Source organism: Chrysochloris asiatica, unplaced genomic scaffold, assembly GCF_000296735.1.
Source record: "Chrysochloris asiatica unplaced genomic scaffold, ChrAsi1.0 scaffold00160, whole genome shotgun sequence".
NCBI classification, from domain to species: Eukaryota; Metazoa; Chordata; class Mammalia; order Afrosoricida; family Chrysochloridae; genus Chrysochloris; species Chrysochloris asiatica.
The window spans coordinates 587,058-607,419 of NW_006408678.1; the positions used below are offsets into that span (position 1 = coordinate 587,058).

Consider the following 20,362-nt stretch of genomic DNA (forward strand, 5'->3'; position numbering starts at 1 on the left):
TCATTCCCAGCATAGTAAACCATGAGGTTGTCAGATTCAAAATGGCTAATATCAGTCCATTTCAGCTTACTAATGCCGAAGATATCGATGTTTATGAGTTCCATTTCATTTTTGACAATTTCCAACTTTCCCAGATTCATACTTCGTACATTCCATGTTCCAATTTTCAATGGATCTTTACAGCTGTTTCTTCTCATTTTGAGTTGATCCCCATCAGCCAATGAAGGTCCCATGGGCTTTTCTCCCATGAGCTTTACTCCATTTGCGTTATCAAGGTCAACTCTTTTGAGTTTGTTTACAGTTCGTTTTTTTGTTTTGTTTTTAGTATTTTATGATCATTATCGCTCACAAATTCTCAAATTCTTCTAAATGGATTGATGAAGGAATTGTTTTGATTGCCAGAGTCCTTCAGGACTTACTTAGGCTTTAGAATTTAGACTTTTCGATGGAACCATTATCCCATGATGAATGCTGGTGATCAAATGGGGAGAAAGGCGAAGGCAACACAAATGCAGATTAAAAAGCCTTAGTTAAGGCTTCTGGAAATTACCCAAGGTGAAATTGTTTTGTGTTATTGATTAAAAACAAATAGATATGTATTTATTTTAATATAATATGTATTTGTTATATATATTTTAAATATATTTTTAAATTAATATGGGAGTTTAGGACCATGGTCTCAGGGGACACCAAGGTCAATTGGCATAACACAATCCACAAAGACAAAGTCTACAGCCTACTTTGGTGAGTAGCACCTGGAGTCTTAGAGGCTATGAGTGACCATCTAAGGTGCAACTCTTGGGCTCTCCCTGTCTGAAGCAAAGAAGAATAAAGAAAATCAAAGACTCTGTGAGTCCAAAAGACTAATGGACTATGTGAACCCCAGCCTCCAAGAATCTGAGATCAGAAGAAGTAGATGATGCCCGGCTCCCACTACTGACAACTCTGAAAGGGATCACAATAGGAGGCCCAGGATAGAGTGGGAGAGAAATGTGGAACCAAATAATAAAATAATTTCAAACCAATGTTCCTCGTCTGTTTGACATTGGTGGAACCCCTGAGATTATGGCTTAGATAGCCTTCAAGCCTGAACTCACTCCTGTGGTTCACAACATTTAGCCAAAAGACAGACAGACCTATAAGGTTCATAATAACATCTCATTGTTCATCCACCACTCGTCTGTCAGTTTGTTGTACTGTAGTGGCTTGTGAGTTGCTATGATTCTGGAAACTATGCCACAGGTATTTTAAATATCAGCAGGGTCACCCATGGTGAACCTGATCAACCACCAACACTCATAGAAGCAGCAGTCATGAAATCAAATGTCGTATTGCATTAGGCAAATCTGCTGCACAAGCCCTTTTTAAAGTGTTGAAGAGCAAAGATGTCAGCTTAAGGTGCGCCTGACCCAAGCCATGGTGTTTTCAATAACCTGATATGCATGCGAAAGCTGGACAGTGAATAAGGAAGACCGTAGAAGAATTGATGCTTTTGAGTTATGGTGTTGGAGGAGAATATTGAAAGTGCCATGGGCTGCCAAAAGAACCAACAAATCTGTGTTGGAAGAAGTGCAGCCAGAGTGCTCCTTGGAGGCCAGGATGGCCAAACTTCGTCTCTCATACTTTGGACATACTGTCAGGAGGGACCGGTTGCTGGAGAAGGCTATCATGTTTGATAAGATGGAGGGGTCAAAGAAAAAGAGGAAGATGCCAAGTGAGATGGATTGGCCAAGTGGCAGCATCAATGGACTCAAGCGTAGGAACAATTGTGAGGTTGGACCAGGATTGGGGAGCATTTAATTCTGTTGTGCATAGGGTCACTGTGAGTCGGTACCAACTCAATGGCACCTAACAACAACAACAACCCTCAATGAGATGGATTGACTGACACAGTGGTTACAACAATGGACAAAGATTGTGAGGATGGTGCAGGACCAGGTCGTGTCTTGTTCTATTGCACATGGGGTCACTCTGAGAATCATCTCGAAAGCACTTAACAGCAACAAGGTGTGTAGTCAGTAAAAGTGACATTTTATCATGGCAAAAATGCGCTTATGCTGTCTGTACTTTGGAATGCCATCTCATTTTCACGTGAAGGTGAGATGAAGTCTTTCCTTGAGGAGGAGATGATTTCCTCAGGAAAGATCCTCAGTCTGACAATGCCTTGCAGGGAGCACCTACTTCCCACTGGCTTGTCTTAATGGTGAATTTGTGAGACGGAACCAGACCACTGCAGGTAAGTTTAACAACTTCTTCCGTTCCTTTTCCACAATCTGCCTGTTTGGCCAGAAAAATGTGTCCTGGTCTCTAATTTACCTTGTGATAAAAGGGACCTATCCTTGAAAGTAAATAACATCATGATCAATGGAGGAAAGACTCCATTTGGCTTGCTTCCATAATTACCGCTCATGGAGCCACCATCAAGAAACCAACTGATGTGTTGCATTAGGCAAATATGCTGCACGAAACCTTTTTAAAGTGTTCAAGAGCAAAGATGTCAATTTGAGGACTGAAGTGCAGCCTGATGCAAGCTGTAGCATTTTCAGTCGCTTCACATGCATGCAAACTTTGGGCAATGAATAAGGAAGACCATAGAAGAATTAACGTATTTGAATTATAGCATTGGCAAAGAATATGGAAAGTACCATGGACTGCTAGAACACACAAATCTGTCTAGACTGCTCCTTAGGAGCAACTATGGTGAGACTTCATCTCTTCTGTTTTGGACAAGTTGTCAGGAGGGACCAGTCCCTTAGGAAGGTAAAGTGGAGGGTCAGCAAAAAAGAGGAAGACCCCCCAATGAGATGAACTGATGCAATGGCAGCAACAATGGACTCAAACATAGTAATAATAATTATGAGGATTTTGCAATGTTTCATTCAGTTATACATAGAGACTCTATGAATCAGAACTGACTCATCAGCCTAACACTACCAACAACATCAAACCCTGAGAATTGGGGGACAAGATGCTTGAGATTTTCCAACTGTGTCCGAGGCTCTCTCTTCTTTAGGGATGAAGTATTGGTATTTGGCAGCAAATCAAAAGCTTTGTTCCTTAAATGTCAGGATTAACAACAAAGGTACCATTTTTTAATCTAGAAAAGTAGAAAAATCTTCAGATTAAATCTCAAAATATTACAAAGCCAAAATCTTTAAATTCAAATATGTTATATTTTAAAATGGAGTCCTGGGGTGGTGCTGTAGGATAAGCAATGGACTGCTAATTGCACGGCTGGTGGTTCAAAGCCATCAATTGCTCCTCGGAAACCCTAGACAGGGTTTAAATTATAGCATTGGCAAAAAATATTGAATGTATCACTGTGAGTCAGAATCAACTCCATCACATTTAACAACATGCTTGAAATATGTAGATCAATATAACTAGAAAACTGGATGGATCCTGACAAAATTGTAGTGTCAAATTTTGTTCAAAATCGAAATCATTCTTCACCATGTGAATCTGTAAAAAAATGGTTGCTTTTGAGCTTTATCTGACTCATGATAACTCCATGCGTGTCAGAGCAGAACTGTGCTGTGTAGAGTTTTCAGTGACCGAGTTTTCAGAATAAATCACCAAGCATTTTTCCTGAGGTTCCTCTGGGTAGACTCAAACCACCAACCTTTTGGCTAACAGCCAAGGAAATGAACTATTTGCACCACTCAGGAACTCCAGTATGCATTCACGGCAATGAAAGATGATGGCTATTTTTCTTTTAATGAAAATAAATTTCTCTTCCATGCTCAGCCTTGGTTGCAGAAAAAGATGGGACCCCTGTGTTCAAGTTCCCCAGATGGAGAGTCAAGGGCAAGACCATAAAGGAAGTGGCAGAGGCCTACAGATCTGTTGGAGCCGAGCTCAACGTGCTTCCCTTCTGTTCCCAGTTCATCCCCATGGATGTCATTGACTGCCCAAAGTACGGCTCCATCATATACCACCCATCCATCCTGCCCAGGCACAGAGGGGCCTCTGCTATCAACTGGTGAGATTTTGCAATGATAGGAAATATGGGTCTATTTTCATGGCTTGTAACTTTTCTGTTTTTACCTAAGTGGCCAAGTGAATAGATATGCTTGAACATTCGTGAGACCTGGTGTGGCGCCATAGGATAAGCATTAGACCTCAAGTTCAGTTTGCACTACAAGGACGGCAGTTCAAATTCACCAGTCACTCCTTGGAAACCCTTTACTGAATCGCTATGTGTCGGAACCGACTCGACGGCACTTAACAACAACAATTGTTACTATGGACTCCTGGTGTGGCACCATAGGATCAGCACTGGGCTGCAACCCACAAGGTTGGCAGTTCAAACCCACCAGCTGCTCCTCAGAAACAGTCACTATGATGGCATTTAACAACAATTGTTACTATAGCATGAATTCTCTTGAAATCCAGAAATCCTTCTTGAGCCTAAATGGCATTTCCCAAGAATAGTCCACAGAGCACAAGTTCCATTTGGTCTAGGCTGGACTTCTTTATTAAAGGGCTTCTCAGCGCCTTTGACGTGTGCCTTAATGTGAACATAATGATTCTACAAGAAGTGGTCCGAATAGTTTCCAATAGATCTCTTTTTGTCCAGAACATCTCAAGTACACTTCAGTTTGAGAAATGCTGAGTTACCTGAAATTATCTTCTTCATCGTTGGTTCTCCCCTATTTGACTTTAATCTCCTAGAGGAAGCGTAAAACAGTGCCTAATATACTATAGTGGTGGTGGTGGTGATGTGTCAGGGAGTCAGTTCTGACTCACAGCCACCCTGTATAGAGTTTCTGAGGCTAAAATCTTTATAGGAGCAGAAAGCCTCATCTTACTCCCGTGTAGTGGCTGTTGGATTTGAACTGCTGACCTTGCGGTTAGTAACCCAATTCATAACCCACTATGCTACCAGGGCTCCTTAGATAGACTAAAGTTACCCAACACTATAGGTACACAATAGATTTCCTGGACATTGCTGTGGGTTGAGGTAGTCTTTCCACAGCGTCATGACCTTTACATCTTTTTCAGGGTCCAGTTATTGAATAGGCAGGAAGTCCACACTTGGTTGAAACGTGATTTAAAGTTTTATTACATGAATCGATTTCCTTTTTGTTCTCATGAATAATACTGGCATGGATATCTGTGCACTTAGTTGTTTCCTATTTCCTGTGGTTCCGACGTGTGGAATCATTGGATCTAAGTGTATCAGTAGTTTCACAGCTCTTGATCACACAATGCCAATTCGGTCCTTGTTCTTTCTGAAGACTTCGTCCCTTTGTTCATCCATTCATGTCTTCTTACCTGATAAGTGACTCAATGCAATAAAAATCATTTAGATTTGGGTGTGGTTGATGTCCCACGTCATAGTCTCTCTGGTGCATTTTTATGTGTCTGTCTTTATACATAAGTACAGCTCATTGTGTTATAAGCTCCTGGATGACCAGCACGTTCTTGTAGGCTAAAGCTTTATAAAGATGACAAGGAAATAGCTGATTAATTGGCTGTCTGTCTTTCACTAGATAATCTAGAGCTAATTCAAATCCTCAATTAAGCTTATACCTGGATTACACCAGTCCCTGAAAAAGGCCATCATGCTTGGTAAAGTGGAGGGTCAGCAAAAAAGAGGAAGACTCCTAACAAGATGGACTGGCACAGTGGCAGCAGCAATGGGCTCAAGTGTAACAACAATTGTGAGGACAGCACAGGACCAGGCAGTGTTTTGTTCTTTTGCGTGTAGGGTCACTATGAGTCCATACTGACTTGATGGCATCTAACAAGGACAATTAATTAATCATCAACTCCTTCCCATTGTATCAAGCATCCTCTACTGTATTTTATCTTCCATAATCTAGTTATGTCTCTACAGATTGAAGCACAATATTGGACCCACATGGGCAAAATTACTTGATTCTGCAGTAGAGGGCTGGTGTCTATGAGTCAAGGAGTGGCAGACAGTCGTGATGAACTCTAGTGCCTTTTTGAGTTTACTGTAAGTCTTCTTGTTATGGTTGTTAAGTGCCTTTGAGTCGGTTCTGACTCACAGTGAGCCTGTATAGGGTTTCCAAGGAGTGGCTGGTGGGTTTGAACCTATAACCTTGCAGTTAGCAGTCTAGTGCTTATACTACAGCACCACACCAGGACTCCACCGTAAGTCTATGTGCTAACTCAGAAGGCTGCTATTATGAGGATGTATAAACAGAAGTAACATTAGGTATTGCTTTTTATGAGTTCTCTAGCTCATCTTCCTTATCTCCCAGCCCTGCTGCGAAGTGCTCCTGGTAGCTCCTTGGTTCAGGATCTCCTTTTCCATTGTAACTCCCATGTATGTTAATATCACCAACTCATCTCTCAGCTCACCAGCATTTTAAGTCAAGTGTTCTCTTTTCTCAGGACTCTAATTATGGGAGATAAGAAAGCAGGGTTTTCTGTTTTCTGGGCTGATGACGGTTTAGACACGGGACCCATCCTTCTTCAGAGGTCGTGTGATGTCGAACCCAATGAGACAGTGGATGCTCTTTATAATCGCTTTCTTTTTCCTGAAGGAATCAAGGCCATGGTCAGTATGTTTATGCCACCAAGAACTGAGTGAACCTTTGAAGTTTTGTAAATACTTTTCTTTGATTAAGAAGGTACCCGTGTGGACTGTATTGATAAAAATATAAGGCTGAAAAAAAAAATTAGGTTTTATATTTACCAATAGGCTGGTGTCTTTATAGAGTAGAAATCTGAACTTTAGCAAATGTCTTACTCTGGGAAGCTAACTTGTAGTTCCTCTGAGTTTTTGTTGTTGTTGCTGTTGCTAAGTATCGCTAAGTCCATTCCAATTCATAGCGATCCTGTATAGGGTTCCCAAGGAGCGGTTGGTGGGTTTGAACCACCGACCTTGCAGCTCAAACTGACCTGGCATTATTCTACAGCGCCACAGTGATCAAATGGAATCGCAATTAAACAGCTTCATTCCCGAATACTTGAATGTCCAAAACTATTTGCAATGACTGACTGCAAAGAAGTATATATAATCTTAAGAAAGTTTGCTAGAGCTGTGTAATTCCAATTTCTATTAAACAGTATTTGAAATATGATGTTAATTAATTTTTATTCCAATGTGCCCTAGTTAAAAAGCCCAAAGCAAATACACTACAAAGTAAAAATATTAGCCTGTAAAAATACTGAAAAGTGCATTAGATCGTTTTTCCATCATTTAATGTCTTCTAGAATCTGGTTTAAATGGTCGTGGCAAGACAGAGGTACACAGAAAGATGGCCTAAAGCAGAGACGTTGATTTTGGTGAGGGGAGGGCATTGCTCTGTCCGCATCATGGGATTGCTTAAAAGCATAGGAGTTTGGTGTCAGAAGGACCTGAGGTGAAATCCTCATTTCACCACTTGTTTGTCATGTAACAGTAGATCAGTCACTTAATCTCTTAACTTTGGGTTCCTCATATATAATATGGATAGTGTTGCCGGATTTGTGTGGTTGTTGTGAAAATCAAAAGGCGTCATTTGTGTAGAGCAGAGCAGGTGGTAGGTTGATCACAGTTAAAATAATATGATGTATGCTCAGTAGCATTTGCTCAAATCCAGACCCTACACCTAAAGGCATTATCACTTGAGAGGGAAGAAGGACCAGTCAACTTGACTCTGTACCCAGATAGTTCCCATCTGTTAAGCAGATGGGAGTCAGAGAGAGGAAGTGTGAATTGAGCTCCCCTCGGCCCCCCAGTGAAGGGGAGATACACTCAACTCAAGGCCAATATCCACATGGCATGGAGAGAATGAAGGACAATAAGATTCTTATGATGCAATAGTGAGTAATTATCATGACTAATTGCAATTGTCACAATTGTAAAGGTACAAGTTTTGTAACAAAAGGGGGGGAGTAGTTAAGCTTCCAATCCAGGAACAGAGGACCCTAAGACCATCAAGAGAGAAGAGCACAAACAGAATGTGCTTCCAGAGAAGCAGTGACACCAGAGATGGAGGCAGAGATGGGGACATGGAGAGAGAGAGTAGCTGAGGACTCTAGATTCATGGAAAGAGAAAAACTGAGAGCTAGCGGCCAGGAGGCAGACTTGCAGAATGTGCCCTTGGTTGTTTAAAATATTATATGCCGGGGTTTTCCCTCGACATAGTTGTCACGAGTTTTTGGTTCACGAGGAGGGGAGATCCAGCGGCAATAGGGATAGCGAAAGAATACACAGACAAACAGAAGAAGGGAGACAATGAGGCACCCCAAAGCCAGGGTGGATACATCACTGGTGGGCAGGCTTGGGACTACAGGCATCATGGCCTCTGCAGGCAGCGACTCACTGCCCTGCAATCTTTAATGCATGCCTTCCAACCCGTAATGCACCGCAATCTTTACTCCATGCCTTCCAACCAGTAATGCACACCTGGGGAGGCCCGGGCCTCTGTTTTATTTAGGGGAGGAGTTTCACACCAAGCTGGGAGGGACTAAAACAGGATACAGCTAACATCAGTAATTTTCCAGACATTCAGGTAACTTTACATTGTACTTCACTGGTTCGAATCCCAGGCCAGCAACTTGGATTCTCAGGCCCAATTAACATATCTATAGCCCCTGAGGTCAGTTGGGGGAAGGTGAGAGTTCTGCAGGAGATGCCCAGGTGAATGGGCTGCACCTGGAAAAGGGATTAGGGAGGATGGGTTCTTTGTCTATAGAACAAAGAACCACAAAGAACCGAGAAGTAGCTAAGATATTTTTAGTTAATCCTTTGGAGAAAGGTTTAACCTTGCAACCTTTAGTCTCGGCTTTAGGAAAATATCACATTTATCTGTGGATTTTCAAAGGCTCCAGTGTATTAATTTAATATATATACCTGAATATTAAGATGAAAGCAATTTTCCATTAACTGCCAGTGGCCTCATTTGTTACACTCAGCCCTAGAGGGCCTCGAACCTCTGACTAGTCTTACACGGTCTGCAACAATTATATATGCCTGAGTGTTTTTGTGTACATTCCCCCCACCAACCAAAAAAAAACCAAAAACAAACAAACAACAAAACACAGAGGGAATGGAAGCAAATCAAAACTGTTGAATGATGATGCTTGAAGGAGATTGTAATCATTGCAATGAAACAATGGTGTAAAGTCAATGTTATGCAGTTCACAATTAAAAAAAAAATGCAAGTTGAATTAATGAAACATAATAATATATCATTTTCCAGAATCATCATAATGAACAAAAATAACCTATAGTGATTTATTTTGCATCTGTATTCTTGAATTTCCACTGGATCACCAGAAGGAGAATAAAGTTTGTTTAAACAAGAGTCGTTTTTTAAAAGTACAGGTTTGATATTGAAGCTAGACAGGCCTGGGTTCAAATCCTGCTTCTGACACTTACAAGCTCTCTCTGTGATCTGAGCTAGCTGCTTACCATTTCTAGGCCTCAGTTTTCCTCATCTGTAATGCAGGAATAATAATATCCACCTAGCAGTATTGGTGTGACATTTGCCAGAGCTATTTTATAGATAAAGTATCTACCACACTGCCTGGCACTTAGAGGGACCTGGAGAAATGTTTGGTATTATCCCAATCTGACTCTCTGAACAGATTCATATGTTACCGTTCTGTCCAACAGAAACTTCAGTCAAAGAGATGATGTCATTGTTGATCATTCGGCTGTAACACAGGTGACATTTTTGGCTTTAGGTAGAAGCTGTCCAACTCATAGCTGATGGAAAAGCGCCTCGCATTCCCCAGTCAGAAGATGGGGCAACATATGAAGGCATCCAGAAAAAGGAAAATGCTGAGGTATTTCTACCAACTGATCCCACATCTCAAATTCCATAACCTTCTAGTTTTAAGTCATTTCCGATGTTATCATTTCTGCTCCAGAAGGCCCATCTCCAAGCCAGCCTCTACTACCTACTGCTGCCACGGATGGAGCAGCCTTCTATTGCTTTTGAGACTCACAATATTAGGAGGTTCAGCCCATGCTCTGTGTCTTCCTAGATTTCTTGGGATCAGTCAGCTGAAGCTTTACACAACTGGATCCGAGGCCATGATAAAGTCCCTGGAGCTTGGACAGAGATAAATGGACAGGTAGGTTTTAGGGACCATTTTCCCCCGCAATAAATGTAATTAAGTCAAAGCTTCCCCTGAATCTTTTTTGGTGGAAATGAGGGTCTGTGATTCCAGGTCCATGTGGCTCTTTAGGATAAGCACTGGAATGCTAACTGCAAAGTCTGCAGTTCAAACACACCAGCTTCTCTGTGTAAGAATGAAGAGGCTTTCTGCTCCCATAAAGACTTACAGACTCAGAAACACTATACAGGGTCACTATGAGTAGGGTTGGTTTTGGGACAAGACCTATGACAGCAAGATGAAGAGAAAGCATCCTACACTCTACTTCTCAATGAACCTCGTTTTCTAGAGAAGGTCAGAGACAAGACTTTGTTGTTAAGTATCATCGAGTCAGCTGGTGAGTTTGAACCGCCAACCTTGTGGTTCAAAACTGACCTTGCAACCCAGCACATTAACCCACAATGCCACACCAGGACTCCAGAAACAAGAATAAGCATTCAAAATGCAGGAAGATTGATGCTGTGACTGAGACTTAGATGAAGGTTGGCTAGGGGAGGCTTCTAGAAGAGCTGACTGCTGTGCTTGCTCTCTGAGAAGCCTGAGCCAGGTGGAGAGTGAGGCAGAGAGGTGTAGATGAGGTACGTCAGAGGGCCCAAGAGTGGACAGCCCAGTGAAGGACTGGTGAAAGGGTTCAGTGAAGCCAGGCCCTCTGGACTGAGGCTGTAGGAGGGCCGATGGAGAAGGAGAGGTGGGCAAGAGCTGGACTGTGAACAGCCTTCTGCTCTGGGGACAGTGTGTGCTCAGCTCCAAGTTCTTTTACCTTTTCTAGAAAGTTTCTTGACTTCTCTGTTCCAGAATAATGCCCTGCCTTACCCCTAATACAGGAGTCCTAGTATGTCACCATAGGATTAGTAGAGGACAAGGTTGGTGGTTCAAACTCTTTGAAAACCCTATACGGGGTCACTATGAGTCAGAACCGACTTGACAGTGCTTAACAACCACTACCCCTAACATAACCGATAGAATATACTGTAAGGGTCTATGTGCCCTCCACTCACCCCCACTAGACTGAAGCCTTTAGGACAAAGGCTTCATGTTATTGTCTTGGTAACCTCATGGCTCAAACCTGATTCTTGTTGTTGTGAGGTGCCATCGAGTCAGTACCGACCCACAGCGACCTTACGCACAGCAAAACGAAACACTGCCTACTCCTGGGCCAATCTCACTACTGTTGACACGCTTGAGTCCATCGACGCTGCCACTTGTCCAATCCATCTTGTTGGGTGTCTTCCTCTTTTTCTCTGACCCTCCACCTTACTAAACATGATATCCTTCTCCAGCGACTGGTCCCTCCTGACAATATGGCCGAAACCTGATTCTTAGTGCATCTAAAATGAGATGGGATTCAGGAAGAACCAACACAGGAAGTTTAGCAGAGTGGTTAGGAGGTAGGCTCAGAAGGCAAAATCCTTCTGTTGAAATTCTGGCTCTGCCACTATCATCATCAGTACAACCTTGGGCAGGACCCTTAGATGTAGCATCCTTGCTTTCTTCATTTTAAAATGGGACCAATGACTGTGACTTCTTTTTAGACTAAGGGATATTGTGAAACTTAAAAGAGTTACTACGTGTTCACTCATTTAACTACTTAGTCCTGGGCCACAGAGTAAGTATTCAGTAGATGTTAGTGGTTAGGTGCCAAGTTGGCTCCAATGCATAGCAGCCCTGTGCACAACAGAACAAATCACTGCCCCATCCTGCACCATCATCACAATTGTTATGTTTGGGCCCATTGCTGCTGCCACTGTGCCAATCCACAGCGTGCCTGGAGGAAGGAGAGCTCCTTGATGGCCTTCCTCTTTTTCTCTGACCCTCCACTTTACCAACCATGGTATCTTTCTGCAGGGACTGGTCCTTCCTGACAATATGTCCAAAGTACAAGAGACGAAGTCTCACCAGCCTCGCTTCTAAGGAGCATTCTAGCTCCATCTCTTCTAAGACAGAGATGTTTGTTCTTCTGGCAGTCCACGATACTTTTAATATTCTTCGTCAACACCATAATTCCAATGCATCGAGTTTTCTAGTCTTCCTTATTCATTGTCCAACTTTCACATGCATCTGAGGTGACTGAAAATCCCATGACTTGGCTTAGTTGTCATAGTGCTAACTACATGATAGTAAAGTCATAGCAGTTTAACAACAGATGCTACCAAGGTGAAGCTTTCTTGGTTACAGTCCGGGTCCAGTGCTGACCCACAGAGCACCTTACTCTTCCCCATGTCTTATCCCATGTAGTGATGTGCAGCTGCCCTCATCCCCAGCACTCCTCAACACCTCCACTCCCTCCAACTCCAACCCTTACCTTTAGGTAAAGTCTGTGAGGGCTTTCGATCTCAGTCACATCTCTATCAATGTGGGTAAATGTATAAATATACGCATGTCCCTAGATGTGGGACATTTTCCAAAATTGTCCATCACACATTCACAGATTCTCTCTTGTTTTGTGTCATTTCTACAGATGCCAAGACAGTTTCGCACACTTTGTGCTGTCCTGGTTTCATTCTAAATGAAAATCCTATCCAGCTATGCTATTTTTTGCAGGGAAGAGCATTTGCCTTCACTTCCTGATTTCAACCTCGAGGTTTGATCTCTTTTTCAGATGGTCACTTTCTACGGCTCATCCTTACTGAATAGCTCTGTGCCACCTGGAGAACCACTGGAAATGAAAGGTGCCAAGAAGCCTGGTCTTGTTACCAAAAATGGACTTGTTCTTTTTGGTAACGATGGAAAAGCAGTGAGTGCTCAATACGATCACCTATAAGTTACTTTTTTTGGTTTCTGTCTATTGAGGGAATCAGGCTTTGCTGTGAGTGTGAGAAAGATCAAGCTCTCTGGGTGCCTTTTCCCTCTGGGATGAGCTGATTCTGTGTGCCTGGAGGAAGGAGAGCTCTAGCTCCTTAGCATTGGCCCGAGGACAGACACAGTCACCTTTGTAATACAGAAGAAAGAGTTTAGGATTCAGCCAGGAGATAAGCTTGAACCCCTTATCACCTGCTGGAAGGAATCCTGGTGGTGTTGTAGGTTAGGTGTTGGACTGCTAACCACATGATTGGCAGTTCAGATCCATCACTGGGAGAAAGATGAGGCTGTCTGCTCCTCTAAGATTGAAATTCTTGGAATCCCTAAGGAGCAGTATACTCCATCATACACGGCCTCTATGAGTCATAATCAACTTGATGGCAAAGTATCCTGGGTATCTACTGACCATGGTCTTGGGAAGGATGCTTCTCTTCTGTTAGTCTCAATTTACCCTCTATAGAGGAGAGAAGGTAACTCTGCCTCTCTGCCTTCCCACTGCTAGTGTCTGGAAGGGTCAGATGAGATCATGCAAGTAGCCTCTTTCAGATGTATCTACACTGCCCACGCATGGAGCCTTGGGTCTGTGTTCTATGGCCTTTGGGGCAGCTTCCCAGGGGACAATGTCAAAGGGAATTTGGATCTTATGACTGCAGAATGGCTCAGTCATTAAGATCAGAGACTTTGAAGTTCAGCTAGTTCTGATTCCAATCCCAGCTCTGTCACTTACTAAGCTGTGTGACATTCACAATTGACTTCATTTATTGTTATTTTTTTTTTAAGAGAGACTTTTTTCATTGTGATAGGAAATAAATGGCTAGAGCTACATCTACGCAGCTAAAACCATCATGTTAGCTAAACAAGCACTTGATGGATTAATGCTTTGACTTATGTCAGAGTTGTTTTGGAGTTGTTGTTGTTGGTTTTTTCCCTAAATTTTTATTGTGAATTGAGTGAAGGTAAACAGACAAGATCATCAACTTTACTTTGAACCAATCCTACGTTTTGTTTCATCTCCATGATTACGCTTCCCTTCCTGTAACAACTCTTATCCTGCTTCCACCCTGTGCCTTCCCTTTTACATCTTATTTTTCACAAATGAACAAACCAAAAATATTTGACGTATACATACAAAACAAAAACTATATATTCATTTAAATGTCCAAAGGGCACATTTTGCAAGCCAGCCTCCTGCCCGCAGGCATACAGCCTCTTTCAACCAATGATTTAATTTATTGAGCCTCCAGTTTCTCATCAGTAAAATGGGAACAGTACAGCATCCAGCTCCATCATTTTTATGAGATTAAAGCTCCATGTGTGGTACAGAATCAGACAATGGCATTGTCATTAACCCAACCAGCTACATACACCTGCCAATCTTTCATGGGGAGTGGTCACGACTGGTGTGGTGCTGTGGGTTAACACGCTGGACTACAAAGTCAGTTTGAACTGCAAGTTCGGCAGTTCAAGCTCACCAGCCACTCCCGGAAACCCTATACAGGGTCGCTATTGGTCAGAACTGACTCAATGGCACTTGACAACAAATCGGGTTGTTAACCTCAAGGTCAGCAGTTCGAAACTACCGGTTGTTCGGCAGGAGAAAGATGAGACTTTCTGCTCCTGTAAAGATTTACAGCCTAGGAAACCCTATGCCGGGTCGTTATGAGTCGGAACCAACTCCATGGCACACCTCCGGCACGCCTGGACTTACTTAACTTTCTCCTTTCTGCTGCCATTATTAAAATGCCATATTATTGTATTTACACATAATGATGAGTGCTTTAAACTTATGTTTTTTACTGTTGGAATAAGATGGTCGGAAACCCTATACAGGGTCACTTATGGGTCGGAGCGGACTCAATGGCACTTAACAACAACAACAATCTACCTACATTAACATATAATTTCTTCTCCCACCAGCCTCACTTTTAAATTGTTCTAATCCTAACCTTTTCATTCTATTGTGCATAATGTTTTCATGCTGTTGTGCATAGGGTTGCTATGAGTCGGTACTGACTCAATGGCACTTAACAACAACAATCCTAAACTTACATGTTTGTTTTGTTACTATTTTGTAGCTGATGGTGAGAAATCTGCAGTTTGAAGATGGAAAAATGATCCCCGCCTCTCAGTACTTCTCAGCGGGTGAGAAGTCAGTGGTGGAACTCACAGCTGAGGAAATGAAGGTGGCGGAGACCATCAAGGTGAACATGAGAAGTCTGGATGTTTCTTTAGCCCTGGAAAACTGAAGCTTCTTTGTAACTGGCACCATCAGCCCTCAAAGTAGTGGGGTCAGAATTGTATCTCTCTCTCTCTCTTTTTTTTTTTTTTAGCTGCTGTAGGAAATCAACCCCCAAATTTAAATAACTCAAACACAGTATATACAAATTTATTCCCCACTCATACTCATGCAAATAATCCAAAGTAACTCTTGGTTGACATGCAGATTAGGGGTGGAGCTGTGGCATGGGAGTCGGGAGTGGAGTCATTCAGGGGCCCAGACTCTGCTATCTTCAAAATATGCCATTCCAGGAAGGAAACAGAGCCCCAGAGAATTGCAGGGAGGAGGAAGTTTCTCCTGGGTCCAGCATGGAGTGTGCTGATCACTTCCACTGACACTCATGGGCTAGAAGCAGTCACGTGACTGCACCTAATCACAAGGGAGGCTGGGAAATGTAGTTATCAAGCTGTACATCTAAGAAGAAGAAGCAACTTTGGTGGAGAATCACGTGCCTCTATGTTCTATTGGACATTTCCCTCATTAAACCTTTGCTTTTTGTGTAGGCCATCTGGGCTGGAATTTTAAGTAACATCCCTACTATTGAAGACTCAACAGACTTCTTCAAATCTGGGGGAGGATCAATGGACGTTGCCAGGTAAAACCAGGACCACATTGGCTCACAGCCCTTGACTAACTCCTCTTTGAGGATCAATTCCTCGTCCTTGGCTAGTTTTCTCTTCTCTTCATCTTTTTTCTTTTTGGGGGGGGTGGGGAGGGGTGCCATGGTCACACATGTTTGTTCCTTTCTCTTTACTGCTGACCAGGAGTCATCCCATATCCCCTGTATACCTGGAAAAGTCATTCATTGCTTTCTCTCTTTTAAATGTGTTCTCCCATGTCTTAGCTGATTTTCCCTCAAACATCACATTGAAACAGGGAATTTCTGAAGTGAGTGGGTGATGATGTTAATCAAGAATGTCCCCTACAGTCTGACCCAGGAGGATTTCTGATGCTGATTATACTTTTCCCAAGATCTTATTTTCTCTTTCCCCACCCCTCAAGTTACCCAATAAGACAGAGCTAGAAGGAGGGTTAGCAGGCTACTGAAGAATGAAAGGGTAATTACCTTGTATTCAGACAGTCAGACTTTCTGGACCGAGGTTCACAGCAATGGAAAGGCCTAGAGTCTTAGAAAGTTCCTCACATGGTGTCATAGGCTGAACTGTGTCCCACAAAATGCACGTCAGCATGGCTGAACCATGATTCTCAATGGCTTGGCAGTTATGTGATGATACAGTGTGATGATCCCCCAGTGATGGGATCTGATGTGAAAACCTATAAGAGGATTAAAGGTAAGCATCTGTTAGCTGCAGTGTCATCAGTTCAAACCCACACCAGCCACTCCTTAGGAACCCTATACAGGGTCACTATGAGTTGAAACGGATTCAACGGCACATAGCAACAACAAGAAAAGCAATGCTCTTACTCCCATCGCAACCCTGATCCAATGTAAGGGAGTTTCCTAGGGATGTGACCTGCCACATCTTTTATCTTACAAAGATAAAAGGAGACAGAAGTGATTAGAGAAGATGGGACCTGCTTTCAGAAGATTGGTGGTTCACACCCACACAGAGATACCTAAGAAGAAAGGTCTGGCAATCTACTTCTTAAAAAAAAAAAAAAAACAGCCAATGTGAACCCTATAGGGCACAGTGTACTCTGACACACATGGGATCACCATGAATTGGAATCAACTTGATTGGCAACTGGTACGGCAAAAAACTCTGGTAGCGTAGTGGTTACGAATCGGGCTGCAAACCTTAAGGTCAGCCGTTTGAAACTACCAGCTGTTCCATGGGAGAAAAATGAGGCTTTCTGCTCCCGTAAAGATTTATAGCCTTGGAAACCCTGTACAGCGTCACTATGAGTCGGAACCAACTCCACGGCACATAACAACAACAACAACAACATAGCAAAAAAGGTATACCATAGTCACAATAGTGCAGAACCTTTCCGAGGCATTTTTTTTGAGCACCTGGGATAATGACACAGTAGAGAGCTAACCAGGGGCTGTGAAGTCCCTTGGTGGTGGGTGCAGAGAACTCAACATTGTAGACAGGGGAGAGAAGACCACACCAGGGCCAATCCCTGTTACAACATTTTGCAAACAAAGTAAGGGGTCCTGATGACAATATATCCATCCATTAACTTGTACAACAAAACCTATGGGCACCTATGATGTATCAGGACCCAGACCAAGCCTCCACCTTTGTGAAGCATTTTTCCAGCAACTGAAAGCAATTGTTTGAAGAACAAATGTAGCTGTTAAGTGCTGTTGAGTTGGTGCCGACTTACTAATGAAGATCAAAGACTTCTGTCTTCGGTGTGGGTTGTACCTCAATGTAAAGAAAACAAAAAATCCTCATCAATGGACCAATAAATAACATCAAGATAAACAGAGAAAAGATTGAAGTTGTCAAAGACTTTGTTTCGCTCAGACCAACCATCAAAACTCATAGAAGCAGGAGTCAAGAAATCAAGCGGCATATTGCATTAGGCAAATCTGCTGCACAAGACCTCTTGAAAGTGTTCAAGAGCAAAGATGTCAGTCTGAGGACTAAGGTGCCCCTGACCCACACCAAGGTATTTTCAATAACCTCATGTAAAAGTTGGACACTGAGTAGAGAAGACCACGGAAGAAGTACAGCCTTAGAAGCCAGGATGACCAAACTTCATCTTTCCTACTTCAGATATATTATCAGAGGACCAGTCCCTGAAGAAGATCACCATGCTAAATAAAGTGCAGCAACAGAGAAAAAGAGGAAGACCCCCAATGAGATTGATTGGCACAGTGGCAGCAACAATGGATTCAAGTGTAGCAATGATTATAATATTGACGCAGGACTGGGCAGTGTTTTGTTGTGCCTGGGGTTGTTATGAGTCGGTACCAACTCAATGGCACCAAACAACAACAAGGTTTCCAAGGAGTGACTGGTGAGTTTGAACCACTGATCTTGCTGTTAGCAGTCCAATGCTTATCCTACAGCACCACACCAGGACTCCTAGGAGCAAATAGTATAATCAAAACTCAAGAATTTTGGTTCCTCAAATGACAGTTTTCTCAGTATGATTCAGAAGTTACTGGAAACTTCTAATTTACCCAACTAAGGATTTCCATGTAATAGTATTAATGTTTTAATACTGCTGTGGTTTGTTTGCTTGCAAGATGTCTTGCAGGAATTACTCATTTCCTGTCTTAGTGACTGACTTAACCATTATCATCTATCTTGATGGACCAAGATACCTCATCTCTTTAGAGAGTAAATGATTTTATAATAATGGTGACAAGCTTTATCTAGTGTGCTGTTGCTGATCAAGAAATGTTAGAAAAACAAAACAAAACAGGGAATAGAAGCAAATACTGTTGAATGAAAAGAAAAAGAAACATGCCCAGTATAGTTAAGAACTCAGTAAATATTTCCAAATAAATAAATTAACTAGCTAAAAAAAAAAAAAAAAAAAGTTAACTAGCAGTTGTAATTGGACAAATTCAAAGTGAAAATTGAGAATTAGAAAGGACTCCCCCAAATTATATTATCCTACTAATTGGTGTGGCACTGTGGGCTCAGTGCTGGACTGTGAACCACAAGGTTGTCAGTTCAAACCCACCAGCCACTCCTTGGAAACCTGATACATGGTCGCTCTGAGTTGGAACCGACTAGACAGCACTTAACAACAACAAACAACAAAACTAACTGATTTTAGTGTGTATTTACTCTAACCACATAACATAAACAAATGTCTGTTTTATTCTTACATATGATCTAAAGAAAACATTCTACAATAAGACTTAAGTTTCTCATTATTGTCAAGTGCCATCAAGTCAATTCCAACTCACAACGACCCTGTATAGTGATTTTGAGGAGTGACTGGTGGGCTTGAACTGCCAACCTTGTAGTCAACAGTCCAGTGCTTAACCTTGTGGTTCAAAGTGATCTTGCAGTCCAGTGCATTAACCCACAGTGCCACACCATGACTTCTAGTTCCTCATAATTCTCATAAAATTAGGTCATTTCTTGAGTATAATTAGGTAGAAAGAAACTGACCTTATGTATCCCTTGTTGTTGTTGTTAAGTGCCATCGAGTCGATTCCGACCCATAGCAACACTGTATAGGGTTTACAAAGAGCAGCTGGTGAGTTTGAACCACCGAACTTGCAGTTCAAAAGACTTTGCAGTCTGACCCATTAGCCCATAGCACCACACCAGGACTCCATGTAACCCTTAGGAAGATTTTTTTTTTTTTTTACAAGTAATTAAAAATTCTTTTGCCATGATTTCTTTTCAGCCATGTACAAAGTTGAAAATAAAAAAAAAAAGATTAAAAAAAAAAAAAAAAAAAAAGTAAAAGTTTCTAGTGCCCTTCACGATAAATTAAAATAAAAATGTCTTTTCCTCTGATTTATAAAATTCTCTGATTATTAAAAGAGAACATCTCAGGAGATATAAATAGGCCTGCCATAAGTCTCACTTCAGAACAGCTTGACAAATGTTACCAATGTAATTCCCCTAACCTCGCTGGTTCTCACTTTAAGGTTGGTTGAAGAGATCAGACAGAAATGTGGTGGGCTTCAGTTACAGAATGAAGATGTTTATATGGCCTCCAAGTTTGAAGACTTCATCCAGAAGGTTGTGAGGAAACTGAGGGGAGAAGATGAAGAAACAGAGCTGATAGTGGATTATGTAAGCCTTTTCCTTGGTGTTTAAAATTTAAACAATTAAAATCCGTTTACTATCAATAGAAAGCTGGATTTTTCACCCATTTGGTTTTAATAAAATAACAGCTCTACTGCAAATAGCAAATACTGCAAAGAACAGCTCTATTACAGATATTACAAATAGTCTATGGGTTGTCTTTTCACTTTGATGTTGTTGTTAATAACAGTGCTTTTGAGTCGATTCTGACTCATAGCAATCCTGTACAGGGTTTCCAAGGAATAGCTGGTGAGGAGCTTGAAACACCGACCTGACCCCTAGTGACTCTGTATAGGTTTTCTGAGGAGCAGCTGGTGAGATTGAATTGTCAACCTTGAGGTTCAAACTGACTTTGCAATCCAGAGCATTAACCCATAGTGCCACACCAGGACTCATTTCAATTTGATGTTGTTGTTGTTGTTGTCAGGTGCCATCGAGTCGGAACCGACTCATAGTGACCCCATGCACAGCAGAACGAAACAATGTTCGATCCTGGGCCAACCTC

At 42.1% G+C, this 20,362-nt stretch overlaps 1 protein-coding gene across 2 annotated transcripts in view; it reads left to right on the plus strand.

Annotated features, from left to right (window-relative positions):
• The window catches only part of ALDH1L2 (aldehyde dehydrogenase 1 family, member L2), an 86,562-nt gene that overhangs the window by 31,467 nt on the left and 34,733 nt on the right, over positions 1–20,362 (plus strand). The window contains exons 3-10 of one of the 2 annotated variants that reach the window (XM_006871075.1): positions 3,748–3,982; positions 6,367–6,532; positions 9,652–9,753; positions 9,955–10,044; positions 12,686–12,820; positions 14,961–15,086; positions 15,667–15,758; positions 19,698–19,845. In XM_006871075.1, the coding sequence (XP_006871137.1) occupies positions 3,748–3,982; positions 6,367–6,532; positions 9,652–9,753; positions 9,955–10,044; positions 12,686–12,820; positions 14,961–15,086; positions 15,667–15,758; positions 19,698–19,845 (1,094 nt within the window). The remainder of the gene's footprint in view (positions 1–3,747; positions 3,983–6,366; positions 6,533–9,651; positions 9,754–9,954; positions 10,045–12,685; positions 12,821–14,960; positions 15,087–15,666; positions 15,759–19,697; positions 19,846–20,362) is intronic. The other variant, XM_006871076.1, reaches the window with a different exon arrangement.